Source organism: Narcine bancroftii, chromosome 7 (assembly GCF_036971445.1).
Source record: "Narcine bancroftii isolate sNarBan1 chromosome 7, sNarBan1.hap1, whole genome shotgun sequence".
In the NCBI taxonomy this organism is placed as follows: Eukaryota; Metazoa; Chordata; class Chondrichthyes; order Torpediniformes; family Narcinidae; genus Narcine; species Narcine bancroftii.
In genome coordinates, this window is record NC_091475.1 from 162243032 (window position 1) to 162262377 (window position 19346).

General features: G+C 41.0%; 1 protein-coding gene across 4 annotated transcripts in view; it reads left to right on the forward strand.

The window, feature by feature from the left end:
• The window catches only part of LOC138739298 (mitogen-activated protein kinase kinase kinase kinase 4), a 307756-nt gene that overhangs the window by 144744 nt on the left and 143666 nt on the right, over positions 1-19346 (forward strand). For all 4 annotated transcript variants that reach the window (XM_069891073.1, XM_069891075.1, XM_069891074.1 and 1 more), the window contains exon 3: positions 9398-9454. In XM_069891073.1, the coding sequence (XP_069747174.1) occupies positions 9398-9454 (57 nt within the window). The remainder of the gene's footprint in view (positions 1-9397; positions 9455-19346) is intronic.

A 19346-nucleotide genomic window follows, 5' to 3' on the forward strand; every position in this document is an offset into this window, starting at 1 on the left:
TGGACGGGTGGAGAATTTTCACCTTTATATTTATTTCTTCACTATAAAAAGGCTTATGGATAGAGGGTGAAACTGGCGAGGCCAGAATTTACCATGATCCCTAATTGACTTTGAAGATATTATTGAACTGGACACTTGAATCATTGCCCTTCTAACAAAGGCACTTCTGCTGTGTTGTTGAGTGGTTTTCACTGAGTGATAAGAAGGAAAAGTAATACTGTTTCAAATTAAGATGATATTGCTCAGAGATAAATTTGTCAAGCTTAGTGCGGGAATTGTTATTTTATGAAGTGCTGTCAAAGTACAGTTGCCTAAATGTGTTGCATTTTCTTTATGATACACACCACAAACACGAGATGCTGGTATTAGAAGGAGTTCAGGATGGTGGATACAGTTACAATCAATCGGGCTTTTTTTTTTGCTTGTCAAAAACATAGAACACGACAGCACAATACAGGCCCTTTGGCCCTTGATGTTGTGCCGACACATATACTCCTTAAAAAAAGATACTAAACCCTCCCTACCCCGCAACTGTCTGTTTTTCTTCCATCCATGTGCCTAAGAATCTCTTAAATGCCCCCATTGTTTCAGACCTTGCAAGGCATTCCAGGCACCGATAATCTCCCCTAAACTTCCCTCCTTTCACTTTATACATGTCATCTGGAGTTTGCTATTCCTGCTCTGGGAAACAGGTGCTGGCTGTCCACCCAATATTTGCCTCTCATAATCTTGTAGGCCTCTATTAAGTCTCCTCTCATCCTTCTGCTCTCCAAAGAGAAAGGTCACAGCTCTACTAACCTTGTTTCCCAATCCAGGTAACATCCTGGTAAATTTCCTTTGCACCCTTTCCATAGCTTCCACATTCTTTATATAATGAGGTAAACAGAACTGAACACAAGTCTCACCAGAGATTGTAGACTTGCAGCATATCCTCTATACTCTTGAACTCAGTCCCCCTATTAATGAAACCCAGGATCTCATAGGATTTCTTAACTATTCTATCAACCTGTGTGGCGACCATGAGTGATGCATGGATTTGGACCTCCAAGGTCGCTCTGTTCATCCACACTTTTAACTAACCGACCATTAACCCTGTACTCTGCCTTCTGGTTTGTGCTTTCAAAATGCTTCACCTCCCACATCCAGATTGAACTCCTTCTGCCACTTCTCCACCCAACTCTGAACCTTGTCTATATCCTCTTGTAACCATTGACAATCTTCAGCACCACCCACAATTCCTTCAACCTTTGGTTCATCTGTAAAATTACTGACACATCCTTCCGCCTTTTCATCCAGGCCATCACAAAGAGCACAGTTTCTAGAAAATATCCTTGCAGTACTCCACTAGTCACTGACCTCCAGGTAGAATTCTTTCCTACTACTACTACTCTTTGCTTTCTACCTGCAAGCCAGTTTTTATGCTTCATGACTTTCTGGATAAGTCTCTCATGGGGGATTTTGTCAAATGCCTTACTAAAATTCATGTAGACCACATCTACCACCCTACCCATATCAATTTCTTCTGTTACCTCCTCAAAAAATCTTAATTAGGCTCTTGAGGCACAATCTTCCCTTCACAAAGCCATGCTGACTATCCGTGAGTAGACTGTACTTCTCCAAATACTCACAGATCCTATCCTTAAGAACCCTCTCCATTAGTTTACACACCACTGACGCAAGACTCACTGGTCTATAATTCCCAAGGTTCTCCCTATTACTTTTTTTAAACAAAGGGACTACATTTGCCATTCTCCATTCCTCCAGCATCTCCCCTGCGGCCAAATTGGATTCAAAGACCATAGTACAGCACAGGCCCTTCAGCCTATGGTGTTCTGCCAACCTTTACAAACTTGTTCAACCCTTCCCTCTCCACAGCCCATTCTTAAATAGCATTAGTGCACTCTGTCCCAAACATGAACTGAACTGTGGGAGTGAGGACTGGGAGTGCTCCTCTAATTGCCCTTTTAACTTCAACAACAGCTCCAACTGAAGGCAAGGGAAACGTTGGTAGCCTTGGTCTCACGAACCAAGTGGAATGATCCTTCAACTTCCCATCTGACAATACCTCAAGAGTTCTTCCAATAAGTACTGCAGCTCGAAGGGGAAGCCAGTACATAAACCAGTCCTTATTGAGGGGTCAGCAATAGAGAGGGTTAAGGATTTCAACTCTGTAGATTTAACCAGGGGCCATCATGTCGATACAATCATGGAGGTCACCAATGGCTATATTTCGTTTGGAGTTTGAGGAGATTTTGTATGTTACCAAAGAGTTTTGCAAATTTCTTCAGGTATACCCCTGGAGAGCATTTTGACTGGTTGCATCACTGTTTGGTGTGGAGACCCCTATGCACAGGACAGGAAAAGGCAACAGAAATTGTCAACAGCCAGTGCCATCATAAGCATCAGGTCTTCACTCCATAAAGGACATATTTAAGAGGTGGTTTCACAAGAAAGCAGTCTCTACCATCAAGGCCCCTCATCATCTAGGCCATGTAATTTACTGTTATATATGGGTTAACTAACTGGATTGCTCACAAAACAAACTGTCTTGCTGTATCTCAAGGCACATGACATTGAATTTGAATTGCAGGTCAGCATGAACAAGGAAAGGCTTCTGTGTTGCACAATTCTGAATTTTTTTTTGCATTAACAGTAAGTCGTCATTCTGTCTTGCCCACAGGTTAAAAAAAATTCAGGGTTGCACGTCATGTATTCACTCTGATAATAAATCTGAAACCTGAATTTGAAATCTAGTCTGAATTGTTTTAAACAAAATCTCTCCCACCAAAATATTATTGCTTGGAACCCAAATTTCTCCTCTCCTCAAGTTTATTGTCACACTTATGAAGATGCAGCGATTCAGATTGTTTTGCAAACAGACTCAATGGACGTCTCATCCATAGTTTAGCAACTAATACACATTGCAGAAGTACGGAGCAAATGCTCCAACATTTTAATCTGGGGTTCATTCAGGTGTCTGACGGCATAAAAGAAACTGCCCCTGAATCTGGTTTTTCATGAACCCACACGAGAGAATCTTTTTCCTTCAATAAGCTGGGGAGGGGGGCAGTGGTGGGAGAGGGGTGAAGAGAGTATGACCAGGCTGGAACAAGTCCCCCAGTACACTAGCTCTTTTCCCAAGGCATTGGAGTGGAGTGGAGGGTATTCTAATACATTCCCAATGTTCAGTTGTTCAGTGTATATGATGAAATGGCCAGATGAGTACTGCCTCTGCACCTTCCACAACCTGGTGTTTTGTAATTCATCACATGTGCCTCAGGTTCAGAGGACCTTTACCTTCATCTCATACCATTACTTTTGGAAATCCCAAATCAGTTTGACTCTGTCTGAATTCTACTTTTTAGTGTGTAAAATAATTAAATTTATCATGTTTTTAAAAATTTAGACATGCAACATGGTAGGCCAGGCCGCACAATTTACACCCAATTAACCTACAGCCCTGCTACTTTTCTAACAGTGGGAGGAAACCTGATCCTCCAGGGAAAACCCACGCCAACACGGATAACGTGCAACCTCCTTACAGAGAGCATGGGATTCGAACCTTGGGCCCAATTGCTGGTGCTGTAAAGTTGTTGAGCCAACTGTGCAGCCTCTGAGAGAATTGTTTCAGTTTGAGACTCTTAAAAGACCCAATCAAACCTGCCTTCACTTCCAGCAATGATGATGTACATATATATTTCATGCAGCCAGTGCTCTGTGTGGAAAAACCTATCTCTTGCATTTTCCCTGTACTTGCTCCGAAGCACCTTTTCAACTATGTCCCCTTGTGGTAGCCAATTCAGCCCTGGGAAAAAGTCTCTGGCCATCCACACAATTAGTGCATGTCAATATCTTGTACACCTCTATCAGGTCACACCGTCAGGCTCCATTGCTCCAAGGAGAAAATACAAGTTCACTCAACCTATCCTCAAGGCATGCTCTCCAATCCAGGTGTAATCCTTATAATTCTCCTCTGTGTCCTCTCAATGTACATCCTTCCTGTAGTGAGGTGACCAGAACTGAACACCAAGTGGGGTCTAACTAAGATCTTGGATAGCTATAGCATTACCTCACTGTTCTTGAACTTTATCCCATTGGTAATGAAGGCCATTACACCATTTGCTGTTTTAACAACACTATTGACCTGTGAAGCTGCTTTGAGTGTCCTATGGAAACTAACTCCAAGATATCTCAGTTCTTCCACAATGCTCAGAGTTTTCCTGTAAACATTGCATTTTACCTTCAAATTTGACATATTGAAATGAACCAGTTCACATTTTTCTGAGATATATTTCATCTGCCTCTTCTCAGGGCAGTTCTGCATTCTATCACTGTCCCTCTGTAACCCTCCATATTATCCACAGCACTGCCAAACTTCATGCCATTTGCAGACTTAGCAACCCACCCTGTGCTTCCTCATCCAGTCATTTATAAAAAAATTACAAAAAGAGGTCCCAGAATAGGTTCCTGTGGAACACCACTGACCACTGACCTCCATACAGAAGACGAACCATCCATGACCACCTACTGCCTTCTCTGGGCAAGCCAGTTCTGTATCCCGAAAGCAAAGCCTCCTTGGATTCTGTGCCTTACTTTCTGAATGACCCTTGCATGGGAAACTATCAAATGCCTCACTGAAATCCATACACATTACAAACATTGCTATACCTTCATCATTGTGCTTTGTTACATACTTAAAGAATTCATTCAGGCTCCTGAGGAACGACCTTCCCTTGATGAAACCAAGCTGACTGTACCTAATCAGGTTATGCCACTCTAATACTTGTAAATGCTGTCTCTCCAGATCTTCTCCAATAGCTTGCCCACCTCTGAAATAAGGGTTGCTGGTCTATTAATTCCTGGGTTATCTCTACTCCCTTTCTTGAACAGTGGAACATCATTTGCATCGTTCCAATCCTCCATTGACCATCGTCGCCAGTAGCTCAGCCATCTCCCTCACTTCCCATAGTATCCTTGGTTAAATCTATTATGGTCCTGGTAACCAACCTAACCATCCTTTTAAAAGCTCCAATATATCCTATTCTTTAATGTCAATATGCTCAAGTGTTTCAAACCACTTTATGTCATCCTCACAATTGCAAAGGCCCTTTTCATTGGTGAATACAGAAGCAAAGTATACATTAAGGACCTCCGCTATCTCCTTCAACTTCATGTACATTTCCATTATTACCCATGATTAGTCCTATCCTAACATAACATCCTCTTGCTCTTCACATACTTGCAAAATGCCTTTGGGTTTTCTCTAATCCTGTTCACCAAGACCTTCTTATGGCCCCTTCTAGCTCTGTCCTTTCTTAAGCTCTTTCCTGGCAATCTTGTAGTTATATTAGTTCCTATCTTCTTGTATCTCTTGCAAGCTTTCCTTTTCTTAACTAGATTTTCTGCATCCCCATGTACACCATGGTTTTTCACATATTGTCTATTCCTGTCCTTCTCCAATGCTACAATAAAAGAGAGGGAGTTGTGATCGTTTTCTCCGAAATGTTCACCAGGTCAAGTATAGTCTCTCCTCTGGTTGGCCAATCTACAATTTGTGTCAGGAAACCTTCCTGAACAGTTATCACTTCATCCAAACCCTTCACTTTAAGATGATGCCAATCATTATTAGAAAAATTTACTATCACCCATCCCTACAACTTTGTTATTTTGTGCCTTTCTAGAATCTGCCTGCCTCCCTGCTCTTTAATGTATCTGTTATTATAGGTGGGGGGGGGGGGGGGGGGTTCCATAATACACACTTTCTGGTTCCTGGCTTCCACCTTGACTCATTAGACAATTCCTCCACAGCATCCCCCTTTTCTTCCTGATCAGCAATGCCACTCCCCCTCCTCTTATCTCCCTTCCTATTCCTTTTTGAAACATCTGAAGCCCGACACATTCAGTCGCCATTCCTAGCTGAGACAGCTAAGTCTCTAATGCTAATGGCCTCAACATTATAGTTCTGCGTATTGACCCATGGCTTAAATTCATCTGCTCTATTCCTAATATTCCTTGCATTAAAGTACACAAATTTTAATCAATGCAACTTGCTGTATTTATAATCCATCCACTGCCTAACCTTCCTCACAGTCTCACGACACGTGGCATCTAGCATTCCACCAACTGCTCTGTCATCTGTCCTTACACACACTCTCCTGAGCAAAAAAACCCACACCTCTCCCCCAATCAATTCTCACCGTTGCTCTCTCCTGTCCTCTTATCATGTCCAATTAACATCTTTTGACTGGTGGTCTTTACTCCTCCCCTTGTCTTTTTTTTAAAAAATTAAGCCACCCGCCTACTTTTTATTCATACCTTGAAGAAGTGCTCGGGCCTGAAATGTCAGTTATCACCTCCTATGGACACTGTGAAACCTCAGTTCTTCCAGCATTTGTGTCCAAGAGCAGATTCCTGTGGAACTCCACTAGTCACTGACCTCCATCCAAATAATGTTTCATCTACTAGTGTCTGCTGGCAGCCAATTCTGAATCCACACAGCCAAAGTTACATGAATCCTATGCCACATGACTTTTGAATGAGTCTACCATAGGGGACCTTGTCAAATGCCTTACTAAAATCCATATATGCCACAAATACTACCCTACCTTCATCAATTTCTTTTCCACTTCCTCAAAAAACTCAATTAGACTCTTAAGACAAGACCTGCCCCTCTCAAAACCATGCTGATGATCTCTGAGAAGACTATGCTTTTCTAAATGCTTGTAAATCCTGCCCCAAAGATTCTTCTCCAATAGTTTGACCACTTGCTGGTCTATAATTCCCATTGTTCTCCCTTTTACCTTTTTTAAATGAGGGGACTACCTTTGCTACTCTCTAATCTTCTGTGGCTAGGAAGAATGCAAACACCATTGCCAATGTCCCAGCAATCTCTTCCCTCATTTCCTGTAGTAACCTGGGATATATCTCCTCCAGTCCTGGGGACTTAACGATCTTAATGTTTTTAAGAAGATCCAGCACTTTCTTTTCCTTAACCTCAATATGTTCTGTAAGGACCCTGTCACCCCATCAATGAGATCTACCAGGATCGTTGTCTGAAGAGAGCACATAAAATCGTTGCACACATCATCTTTCAGCTGGTCCCACCAGACAAGAGACACAACAGTATCAGAGCCATCACCACCAGGCTGAGAAACAGATTCTTCCCACGGGCAGTAAGAATGCTGAACCACCAAGGGAACTGCTCTCGTCAACCATCAGAGATTTTGTATATATGAATACTTGTCCTATATTGTTGTCATGTGTGTTATGTCTGGTTGTGTGTCTGCGTGTTTTGCACAGAGGACCAGGGAATGCTGTTTCATTGGATCATATTTGTGCAATTGACCAAGGTCCCTCTCTCTTGTAAACACTGAAGCAAAGTATTCTTTTTAGGACCCTGCTGCTTTCTCTGTCTCCAGGCAAGTGTTATCTCATGTATCCAAGGGTGGCCTTCTCTTCACTCTCAACATCCTTCGATGTATCATGTGCAGAGAATATCTTAGGGTTTTCCTTAATTCTGCTTACCAAGACCTTCTCCTGCTCCCTTTGAGCTCCCCTAATGCCTTTCCTTAGTTTCTTTATAAACTTTTGCTTCCTAAACCTTCTGTGTGCTTCCTTCTTCCACTTGCCTCTTTTGTGAACCATGGTTCCCTTATCCTACATTTTGTCTACGCCTTTCCTTGCCCATAGCTATGCTAAAAGTCAGAGAGCTGTTGTCACTATCACCGAAATGCTCCTACACCAGAAGTCTATCACCTGACCAGGTTCATTACCCAGCACTAGATCCAGTATGGCCTCTCTTGTCGGCTTGTCCACATACTGTGTCAGCAATCCTGTGGTGTGCTTGACAAATTGTGCCCCATCTATCCCTTTTGTAAGGAGGAGCCATTCAATATTTGGGGAGTTGAAGTCTCCCATAACAGCAACCCTGTTATTTCTGCACCATTTTAAAATCTGCCTGATTTTCTCAGTGTCCTGAGAGCTATTAGGGAGTCTACAGACTACTCCCATATCAGTGTTGCAATTAACTTAATTCATAAACAAAATGCTGCAGTGTTGCTTTTTAGCAACAATTCCACTTGCACTCTTGTAATCAGGAAATGCATCAATGAGAAAAGTATCTTTGCATGACTTGCTACATAAAGTAATTGGAATCATTCTAAAATGAAGGGGGTTGGCCTATTTGAAACAAAAATAGTTAATTCTGTAAACCTACTGAGGACTTTTTCAAGTACAGTTTTGGAATTACAGGGAAGAAAGATGAAGAATGAGAAAAGACTCAAAGGATGAAAGGGGGTATTCCGAACACTCAAGTAGCTTAAGGCAAAGGTGGTGCATAAAGAGCCAAAAGCTGTATGAGCAGTCGAGAATTTAAAATTGTGGTAGTGGATGATGTGAGGGAGGGTGGGAACAGCGTTTATGAAAATGAAAGAAAACTGCACATGCCCAGAATCTGAAATAGATACAGGAAATATCAGAAATATTTGGAAGTATAGGCTGATTATGGTGGGAGAAGCAAAGTTCATGTTTCAGGTCAATGATCTGCCATCAGCACTGGATACAGCTGTTGTTTTGGCGACAAAATTATTGAAATTTTTAAGTCCAGAGGAAGGAGGTGAGGAGATCAAGGAGAAAAGAAGAGGCATGTGTAAGATGGGGAGAAACTTGGGATGCACAATTATGAATTTGCAGTTGTATAAACAAAGTTACATTTTGGACATCAGGAGAATGAATTTATGTATATTGTTAATGATGACAAGAGAAGGTTTGAATAATTTGTGGGCTTCTGTTATTGAAAAAAAAATGGGTTGAAGTCCACCAAGTCAGGGAAAGAATAATGGATTTTTTTAAACATCCGAATGAGCCTCGTGAAAGTGGATTGAAATATAGGGACTTCTGAAGAGTTGTGATGAGTTGAATGGGCAATCTTACTGCAGTACATCATTTAAAGAAAAAATATTATGTACAATCCAGTATATGTCAAATGATTTGCATATTCTTCCTTGCATGGTGTTAGTAATAAATAGAACATAATAGCCTGAATATGCCTGTTCTTGGAAACTAAGCAGGCTCAGGCCTGGTCAGAACTTGGAGGGGAGTCCGCTTGCCAGGTGCCATAGGTTTCTGTGAGGGGCGCTGGGCAAAGTGGTGATTCGCTGTCTGCCTTTCAGTGGACAAAAGTTAAATAATTTCATGTATTTTAAATGTAGTTTTACTTGACAATAAGGAAACCTTTACTGTTATTATTTGCTTTTTCAAAAGTAAATGTATATTTTGCTTAGAATGTCATTCAAGAGAAATATTTCAATTTTGGATAGAAACAAGTTCAAATATGAGTTCAAACAATCAAATATTATTTACTTTAGTTTCTGTGCTCATATCTTGTTTCTTTCTGTAGGGCCGCCATGTCAAAACCGGTCAGCTGGCAGCCATCAAAGTTATGGATGTTACAGAGGTGAGTTGGTATGATTTTTATTTTTGGGGGGGTGGGTGGAATGCAATAATTATAATTTATTATGCATCATTTGTTTTAGTAGCACAATAGAAATGTGGTTAAAATGTTATATAAAGCACCTAGTTTATTATTGATTGGTCATGGATTCCCTAGGCTCTTTTGGAATGGTTCATTTAGTAAATCCATAACACTGCAGCATCTCTTTTTGCATCTGAATTAATATTTCTAATTTAACACCAACATGAATGACGTTAATGTTAAATGCAATGGGCTAATTCATAGTATATTTGATTTAACTGTTCTGCATTTATATAATTTCTTTCATGATTTTGGGGTATGCCAAATGTTTTGCACGCACCAAGCTGTTTGGAAGTACTCACTTATTAAATTGGGAACATTTTGACACCAATTTGCACACAAGGATGCACAGACTAAAACTTTGACATTTCATGGCTCTTAAGTAACTTGACATCTGAAAGGTCTTTTCTTTAATAAACATCATTGTTAAAGCCTTCCAGACAATCCTTCTGGACCTCACTTTCCACTCAATCAATCTCTGACACATCCTCCAGTGTTTCTCCCAACTTTAGCATGACCTCACCAGTGACTACATCTTCCCCTTCCATCCTGCTCCACTTTTACTTGGCATGGTTTTATTTACATTGGTGAGATTAATATAAGTTGGGTAATCACTTTGCTGTACACTTGCATTCTCTTTGTGGGTCAAAGCTTGAACTTCCGCTAGCCAATCACTTCAATTTCCTTCACCATTACCACATGCACGTTTTCCCTTTGGCTCATCAACTGTTTGGGTGAAGCCAAATTTGAACTTGAGGAACAGCACATTATATTCCTCTTGGACATCCTTACACCTAATACCTTGAACATTGATTTTTCTAATTTTGGGTAATTGCTACCTTATCCGATTCCACCGATTCTATCTATTTAAGTATTGGTGTTCTTCTCCCAAATTCAGTCCTGTCTCATTGGTCTCTTCTTCTGCTTTTTTCTCTACCTCTCACACCTTCTGTCCAATATCCTATCATCTCTTGGTCCCTCTCCACTTCTTCCCCTTTCATGTGCACAATTTTTAAAATTTCCTGTTGATGAAGGGTACTGACTATTTCTGCCCTTAGATGCTGGCCAGGGTTCCTCCAGCACGTCATTCTTTGAATGGTATGAATTGATGACTGTATTGTTTAGTAAAACAGCAGTTCAGATGAGTCCATTACTTTTAGTCTCTTCCTTTGTATTTTATAGTGAATTGCATAGTTTAGTGAGAATATTCCACACGGTCATGCTTTGTTGTCTGTGTTTTGTCTATCCAAATGAATTAATTTCACTTTGAATTTGTCCCTGAGATAATATACTGAAGTATTCAACAAAATAATCTGCATAATGGACCTTTAGAATTTTCCTTTAAGTGCAAACCAAAAAAAAAGATAAGCAGTTTCAAGTGACCATCTTAAAATTCTTGCAAGCATTTTGTACGCTTTGACATCTCAACTGACAGGAAATATTCATCATGATGATACTCCCTTGAGTTTTTTGGCTCTTTTTTTTGAGAGTCATTACCATAGTTTACTTGACTTGGAAAAATGTATCTGACAGGAAAACATAATATTTTTACTTTATGTTTTAAGGGTGTTATCAACCATGTTCTGACCCACCTGAGGACAATTGGCAACATCAATGCAACAAAGTTGAGAAAAGATAGCTGGGGCAGTAGCGATGATCTTTGAATCCTCTTTGGCCGCAGTGGATGTGCCAGAGGATTGGAGAATGGCAAATGTAGTTCCCTTGTTTTAAAAACATAATAGGCAAAAGCCTGGTAATTCTAGACTGGTAAGTCTAACGTCAGTGGTGTGCAAACTATTGGAGAGGATTCTTAAGGATAGGATCTATGAAGATTTGGAGAAGTACAATCAACTGAAGGATAGTCAGCATGGCTTTGTGAAGGAAAGGTCGTGCCTCATGAGTCTAATTGAGTTTACTTGAGAAGATAACAAAAGATATTGATGAGGGTAGGGTGGTAGATGTGGTCTACATGGATTTTATTAAGGCATTTGACAAGTTCTCTCACGAGAGACTCATCCAGAAAGTAATGAGATCAGTGGAACTTTAGCTGTGTGGATAAAAAATTGGCTTGCAGGAACAAAGCATAGAGTAATAGTGGAAGGAAAGGATTCTGCCTGGAGGTTTTTTATAAATGACCTGGATGAAAGGGGGAAGGATGAGTCAGTAAGTTTGCGGATGGGCGGCACGGTTGGCGTAGCGGTTAGTGCAACACCTTTACACCGCCAGCGATTGAGACCGGATCAGGATTCAAATCCCATGCTGTCTGTAAGGAGTTTGTATGTTCTCCCCATGTCTGTGTGGGTTTTTTTCAGGGACTCCAGTTTCCTCTCACTGTTCAAAACATACTGGGGATATAGATTAATGGGGTGTACATTGGGTAGCACAGACTCATGGGCCAAAATGGCCTGTTATCGTGCTGTATGTCTAAATTTAAATTGATGACATGAAGTTGTGGATGGAGCTGAAGGTTAAAAGAGGATATAGAGAGGATGCAGAGTTGGGCAGAAAAGTGGCTGATGGATTTCAATCTGGTTAAGTGTGAGGTGATGCATTTTGAAGGACAAGCCAGAAGTCTGAATACAGCATTACTGGTCAGTTACTTTGAAGAGCGAATGAACAGGGAGACCTTGGGGTTCTAATCTATCCATCCATTAAAGTTGCTGCTCAGGTTGATAGGATAGTTAAGAAGGCCTATGGGATGCTGGATTTCATTAATAGGGGAATTAGGTTCAGGATTAGAGAGGTTATGTTGGAACTCTACAAATCTCTCGTGAGACCACACTTGGAATATTGTGTTCCGTTCTGGTCACCAGGATGTGCAAGCTATGGGGAGGGTGAAGAGGAGATAGATTTACCAGGATGTTGCCTGGATTGGAAAACAAGTTTTATGAGTGAAGGTTAGCAGAGCTGAGACTTCTCTCTTTGGAGTGTAAAAGGATGAGAGGAACCTTGATAGAGGTCTACAAGATTATGGGAGGCATAGATAGGGTGGTCAGCCAGCACCTGTTTCCCAGGGCAGGAATGGCAAACACTAGAGGGCATGTTCACCAAGTTAGGGGAGGTAAGTTTAAGGGAGACATCAGGGTTTTTTTTACACCCAGATTTGTGGGCGCCTGGAATGCCTTGCCTGGGATGGTGATGGAGGCTGAAGCATTAGGAACATTTAAGAGACTCATAGACAGGCATGTGGATGAAGGAAAAATAGAGGGTTATGGGGTAGGGTGGGTTTAGTGCTTTTTAAGTGATATATGGGTCAGCACAACATTGAGGGCTGAAGGGCCTGTACTGTGATGTAGTGCTCTACGTTCTAAACTCTCATAGTATTTCACAACAATGGAAAAATTTCCAATAAAAGGATAAAAGAGTTGTGTGTGCTGGCTGGAAAGCACCATTGTGTGTGGCAAAAACAATGAAAGCTGAATTGGAGAGTCAGGTCAGAACAGTACAAGGCTGAGGGAGACCAGATGAAGAGAAGAACGGAGAGGTAATGTGATTGAGGGATTTGCAAATGGAGGAGTTTTACTTCAGGACTAGAACGTGAATGAACAGGAAGGAAACGGCAGAGAAAAAAAAATTAATTGAAACAGGGTAGGGTTGATTTTTTTAAATGAAACACTGTTAACTTGCAAGATGTACATTAGAACAATGTGTCTAAGTCAGCTATTCTCAACCATTTTTTGGCTATGAACCCCTGAGGACTCTGCTAAAAGTTTATGGGCCCCCTTCCTGTGAAGCAGTAATTTAGTTGGTTTCTTCTTTTATTTCTCTGTTATTGACTACAACATTTAAAAAAAAATGTTTGTTACATGAAGTGGAAAGAAAACCAGGTCTTTATTCTGATTGTAATAACTGTGACTTGTGATTTTGGAACTAACAGTTAAATAAGAATGATTATTCTCATTGAACATGTTGGAAAGAAGAAAACATTAACAAATTACAAAAAATTAAAGGTTCTTGGAGCCCAGTGATTTGTATACAATAAGTCGTTAGGGAATCTTAAGCATAAACCCGAGGGTGTGAAAACTCAATAGCAAAACGCTGTTAGAGCGCCAGCGATTGGGACTGGGGTTTGAATCCTGTGCTGACTGTAAGAAGTTTGTACTTTCTCCCCGTGTCTGCATGGGTTTTCTCTGGAGGCTACAGTTTCCTTGTATGCATGCAGTTGCATGCAGCCATCTTCAGCGCAAACTCCGGGAGATCCAAAATGAGTGGTGGACTAACCTCGCCAAACGAACCCAGCTCAGCGCGGACATTGGCGACTTCAGGGGTTTTTACGAGGCTCTAAAGGCTGTGTACGGCCCCTCACCCCAAGTCCAAAGCCCGCTGCGCAGCTCAGACGGCAAAGTCCTCCTCAGCGACAAGATCTCCATCCTCAACCGATGGTCAGAACACTTCCAATCTCTTTTCAGTGCCAACCGCGCAGTCCAAGAATCCGCCCTGCTCCAGCTCCCTCAACAGCCCTTAAGGCTAGAGCTGGATGAGGTCCTCACCCGGGAAGAGACATATAAGGCAATTGAACAACTGAAAAGTGGCAAAGCAGCAGGTATGGATGGAATCCCCCTAGAGGTCTGGAAGGCTGGCGGCAAAATTCTGCATGCCAAACTGCATGAATTTTTCAAGCTCTGCTGGGACCAAGGAAAGCTGCCTCAGGACCTTCGTGATGCTAGCATCATCATCACCCTGTACAAAAACAAAGGCGAGAAATCAGACTGCTCAAACTACAGGGGAATCACACTGCTCTCCATTGCAGGCAAAATCTTCACTAGGATTCTCCTAAATAGAATAATACCTAGTGTCACCGAGAATGTTCTCCCAGAATCACAGTGTGGCTTTCGCGCAAACAGAGGAACTACTGACATGGTCTTTGCCCTCAGATAGCTCCAAGAAAAGTGCAGAGAACAAAACAAAGGACTCTACATCACCTTTGTTGACCTCACCAAAGCCTTCGACACCGTGAGCAGGAAAGGGCTTTGGCAAATACTAGAGTGCCTCGGATGCCCACCAAAGTTCCACAACACGATTATCCAACTGCACGAAAACCAACAAAGTCGGGTCAGATACAGCAATGAGTTCTCTGAACCCTTCTCCATTAACAATGGCGTGAAGCAAGGCTGCGTTCTCGCACCAACCCTCTTTTCAATCTTCTTCAGCATGATGCTGAACCAAGCCATGAAAGACCTCAACAATGAAGACGCTGTTTACATCCGGTACCGCACGGATGGCAGTCTCTTCAATCTGAGGCGCCTGCAAGCTCACACCAAGACACAAGAGCAACTTGTCCGTGAACTACTCTTTGCAGACGATGCCGCTTTAGTTGCCCATTCAGAGCCAGCTCTTCAGCGCTTGACGTCCTGTTTTGCGGAAACTGCCAAAATGTTTGGCCTGGAAGTCAGCCTGAAGAAAACTGAGGTCCTCCATCAGCCAGCGCCCCACCATGACTACCAGCCCCCCCACATCGTCATCGGGCACACAAAACTCAAAACGGTCAACCAGTTTACCTATCTCGGCTGCACCATTTCATCGGATGCAAGGTCGACAACGAGATAGACAACAGACTCGTCAAGACAAATAGCGCCTTTGGAAGTCTACACAAAAGAGTCTGGAAAGACAACCAACTGAAAAACCTCACAAAGATTAGCGTATTCAGAGCCGTTGTCATACCCACACTCGTGTTCGGCTCCGAATCATGGGTCCTCTACCGGCATCACCTACGGCTCCTAGAGCGCTTCCACCAGTGTCGTCTCCGCTCCATCCTCAACATTCATTGGAGCAACTTCATCTCCAACATCGAAGTACTCGAGATGGCAGAGGCCGACAGCATCAAATCCACACTGCTGAAGATCAAACTGCGCTGGGTAGGTCACGTCTCCAGAATGGAGGACCATCGCCTTTCCAAGATCGTGTCATATGGCGAGCTCTCCACTGGTCACCGAGACAGAGGTGCACCAAAGAAGAGGTACAAGGACTGCCTAAAGAAAGCTCTTGGTGCCTGCCACATTAACCACTGCCAGTGGGCTGATATCGCCTCAAACCGTGCATCTTGGCACCTCACAGTTCGGCGGGCAGCAACCTCCTTTGAAGAAGACCGCAGAGCCCACCTCACTGACAAAAGACAAAGGAGGAAAAACCCAACACCCAGCCCCAACCAACCAATTTTCCCTTGCAACTGCTGCAACTGTGTCTGCCTGTCCCGCATCGGACTTGTCAGCCACAAACGAGCCTGCAGCTGACGTAGACATTACCCCTCCATAAATCTTTGTCTGTTAAGCCAAGCCAAAGAAAGAAACAGTTTCCTCTCACCCTTCAAAACCTTCGGGGGCTGTAATTGGACAGGATAGGCTCATGGGCCAAAAGGGTCTGTTACTGTGATTTATATCTAAATAAATGAAATAAAATGAAAATTTTAGTGAGATCCTTGAGCATGATGCTCCTGTGCAGGTTTTTTGATCTCAGGCTACAAATTGTCAGGCAACTTGTGTTGTGATATCAAGTCTGTTCCTGGATTTTGTCATGGAGTTGCCTTGATGAATCCCTATTCAACTAAAGTATGTTGAGGGAAAGGCAATTAAAAATATTTAGGTCTTTCCTATAGTTTTGGAAATCTGTTTAATTGGCGTGAAATTGTATCACTCTGAAGATCAATCAAGCTCTCTTAAATTTCTGTGTTAACAACGGTATGTTGTCCCACAAATGGATCTAATATCTCATATGGGATATTGAGAGTTAACGAGTCAATACATTTTTCCTGTAGTTCCATGTGTATTTGTTTTAGGTGTTTCACATAAATAGAATGTCATCGTTCTTCAATGCCTCTGTGTTCATGTTCAGATTTTTAAATTGTAAAAATTTCCGACATCTGATATTGCTCCAATAGACTTTGCACTTTTTAAGGAAAGAAACTGTGGCTTCCTTACTATCAATGAGGTTATTGTATTTACCATGCAAGGTCTTGCTCAATAAATTAAATTTGTAAAAGATAGCTGCCAGATAAAATATGTCCACTTTTCTATCAAGTCTTTGTCCATGCTCTCCATGAAAAGTAAGGAAACAATCCCAGAGTGCAACAAAATGATGAAGACATTTTCCTTTGGACAGCCAACTCTCCTCGGTATGCAGTTGCACCATTTGGAATGGACTGCCTTGATGGGATATGAATTTAAAAAGTTTATGTCTTTATGACAATTGAAAGTTCAGCATTTGAATGTCCTCCTAAGTTTTTATTCACGAAGTCCTCCCTATGAATGAACCACTGAACTGTAAAGATCGAAAGTATAAGATTTTTCAGGCTTGTGATGAACCGTCTGTATCGTCAAATGATTGATGTAGCATCATCAGTTGCAAAGGCAACTCTATTCTTGAATGGGATACTGTTCTCGTTTATGTGATCTTTAACTTCTTCAAAAATAGTAATTTTGCGTCTGTTTTAACCCTTCTGGCAAAAAACATCTCTTGCATCAACTCGTATCTGTTTCAAAATCTGGCATAAGCCTTGAGAGGAGTGTAGTTTTCTTACAGAATGAATTTGTCTAATTGTAAAGAGAATTTATAGGATTGTAATGAAATGATTAATTGTTTTTCAACGTGCCTTGCTATCTCACCAATTCTTTTAGAAACAGTTGAATTACTCAAAGGAATTGCCTGAATAGTTTCTTTGGTATTTAAGTTCATAATGTCAGATATTATAATGGACGCTGAAGGCAAAATGAATGACTCAGCGACATTGAGCATTTCCACTTGTAACAATCAATTCACTTACCTTATATGAATCAAGAAGACCTTTTTTCTAATTTCTATGATGTTTCAGTAATCATCTGTTTTAGAATTGGGCTCTCAGAATTATCTCAAAGGATTTCAAAGTAATCTTGGTTTATCTTCTCTTGTTGTATGGTCTCTGTTTCAGCCTGCTTGGCCACATGCTTTTTTTAAAAAATGTATTCAAGCAAATCAAACGCATAGGCAGAGAAGAGTTTTGTGGAGATGTAATGAAGCTTTCCGATAAGTATTCCACCGAGTAGTGTTGACACTTTTTTTATTGCCAAGCAACTCATGGGTAAAATTATTTCTGAAAGTATATTTTAAAAAAAACAGTTACAAATCAAAAGTACTTCTTAAAAAGGTTATCTTAGGAGTTGGCTTAAATTTTATAGAAAATAATGAAAAATGCATAAGTTGCTTCCTGTCATGAAAAATTGACTCAAAATAAGGGTGCATGCGAACAAAAGAAATATACCACTTATTTTCTGAAAATGAAGGCAATAGAAGAAAACTGGAAAATTGCATGGAAGACAAATCTCAGCCAAGGCTGGATTCATGTCAGTCAAACACAATCATGTTGAGGCAAGGAACGTTCTGAAATATTGTTAATTTTTGTATTTATCAAAATGCCTCCAACCTTGAAAGAATCTCACATTGTTTAGCAAACTATACATGAAAGCTTTGCAGCAAAGTTATTTCCCCAAAATATTTAATCCATTGCACACATTGAGTCTCTATTATTAAGGAGTCAATTCATGGCTCTCCTTAAATGTGCTGTGGCCCTCAAGGGGCTGTATGGTCCCTGTTGAGAATGGCTAGTCTAAGAATGCTATCAGTTTTGGTTAATTGAGATTCAGAATTATATGGGTGTGGAAATGTGTTTTTAAGGATTTGATCCTTGGCTAGAAATCAAAGAGAACACCAGATATGAATTCGTACTTTGAGAAAGAGTTACCAAGTATAGGGATGGGCTTTGGCAAATAAGCTGTAGTTGAGCAGTCAAATACAGCAGTGATCAAGGAATTTCAAATGGTCAGTTTTCAGGAGGCATGTAACACCTTGTATTAAAGTAGCAACTATAGATGAGGAAAACATGAAGACCAAGTTGATACTCTTCTCTCCAAAGTACTCTTTTCATTCATAATGCATTGACATTAGCCCCTTTCCTAACTTAGTAACCTTCCGTGGAACCACAGGCAATGCAACAACATCTCTATTGTTTTTTTTTCTTTCCCAACATCCACAGCCCCAAATATCTATTTCCGTGGACAGTGATTTAATGGTATATCTATTAACTTTTGGTAATTATTTGCTATGTCTCTGTCTAGGTTGATCATCTACAAATTGGTAGACTTCTTCTTGGAATGTCTTTGTTCATCTCTCAGAATTTTCCTGAAATTCTTGTCATTTTGTTTCTTCAAACTCCCCTTACCCCGACTATTCTACTTGTGTCTCTTTCTTTGTTTCAATTGATGTCAACATTAACTGTGAAGCAGCAGCTCATCTTTTTTATTAGGCAAATTAGAACTTTCCAGACTTCATACTGAGATATGCAATTTCAAATATCAGTTCAGATATTTTCATCTTATCCATGAAAATGCTTTTTGCGTACTATTCTCAGTTTTCCTGCAATGCTTTCATCACAACCCTTTGTTCTTTTCTCTCTTTAGATCTTAAAACTCTTTATTTTTAATGCCCCAAGTTTAAATGTTTATCAGCTTGAAACAGTTTATTTTTTCTTTCCAAATGCTGTCTGATCTGATGTGAATATTTTGTTTTTTGTTATGGATTGACAAAGCTGAGTGTAAGGGGTCTGCATAGCAGGAATATGTTGCTGAGGAGTATAACGTATGATCTTAATCCTCAAAATGTGTGGTTTGTGATCGAGCTTGGTGGAATTGCTCACTTGAATAAACTTGAGTGATTTGTAGAGAGGAGTCGGATGCTCAGTGCCCGGAAGGATAGTTTACCTTGCCACTTTTCGGTATAATTTCTGTTCTGTTTAATGGTTCCTCTGCACAATCTCTTGGAGACTTAGTAATGTGCTGTCCTATGATAA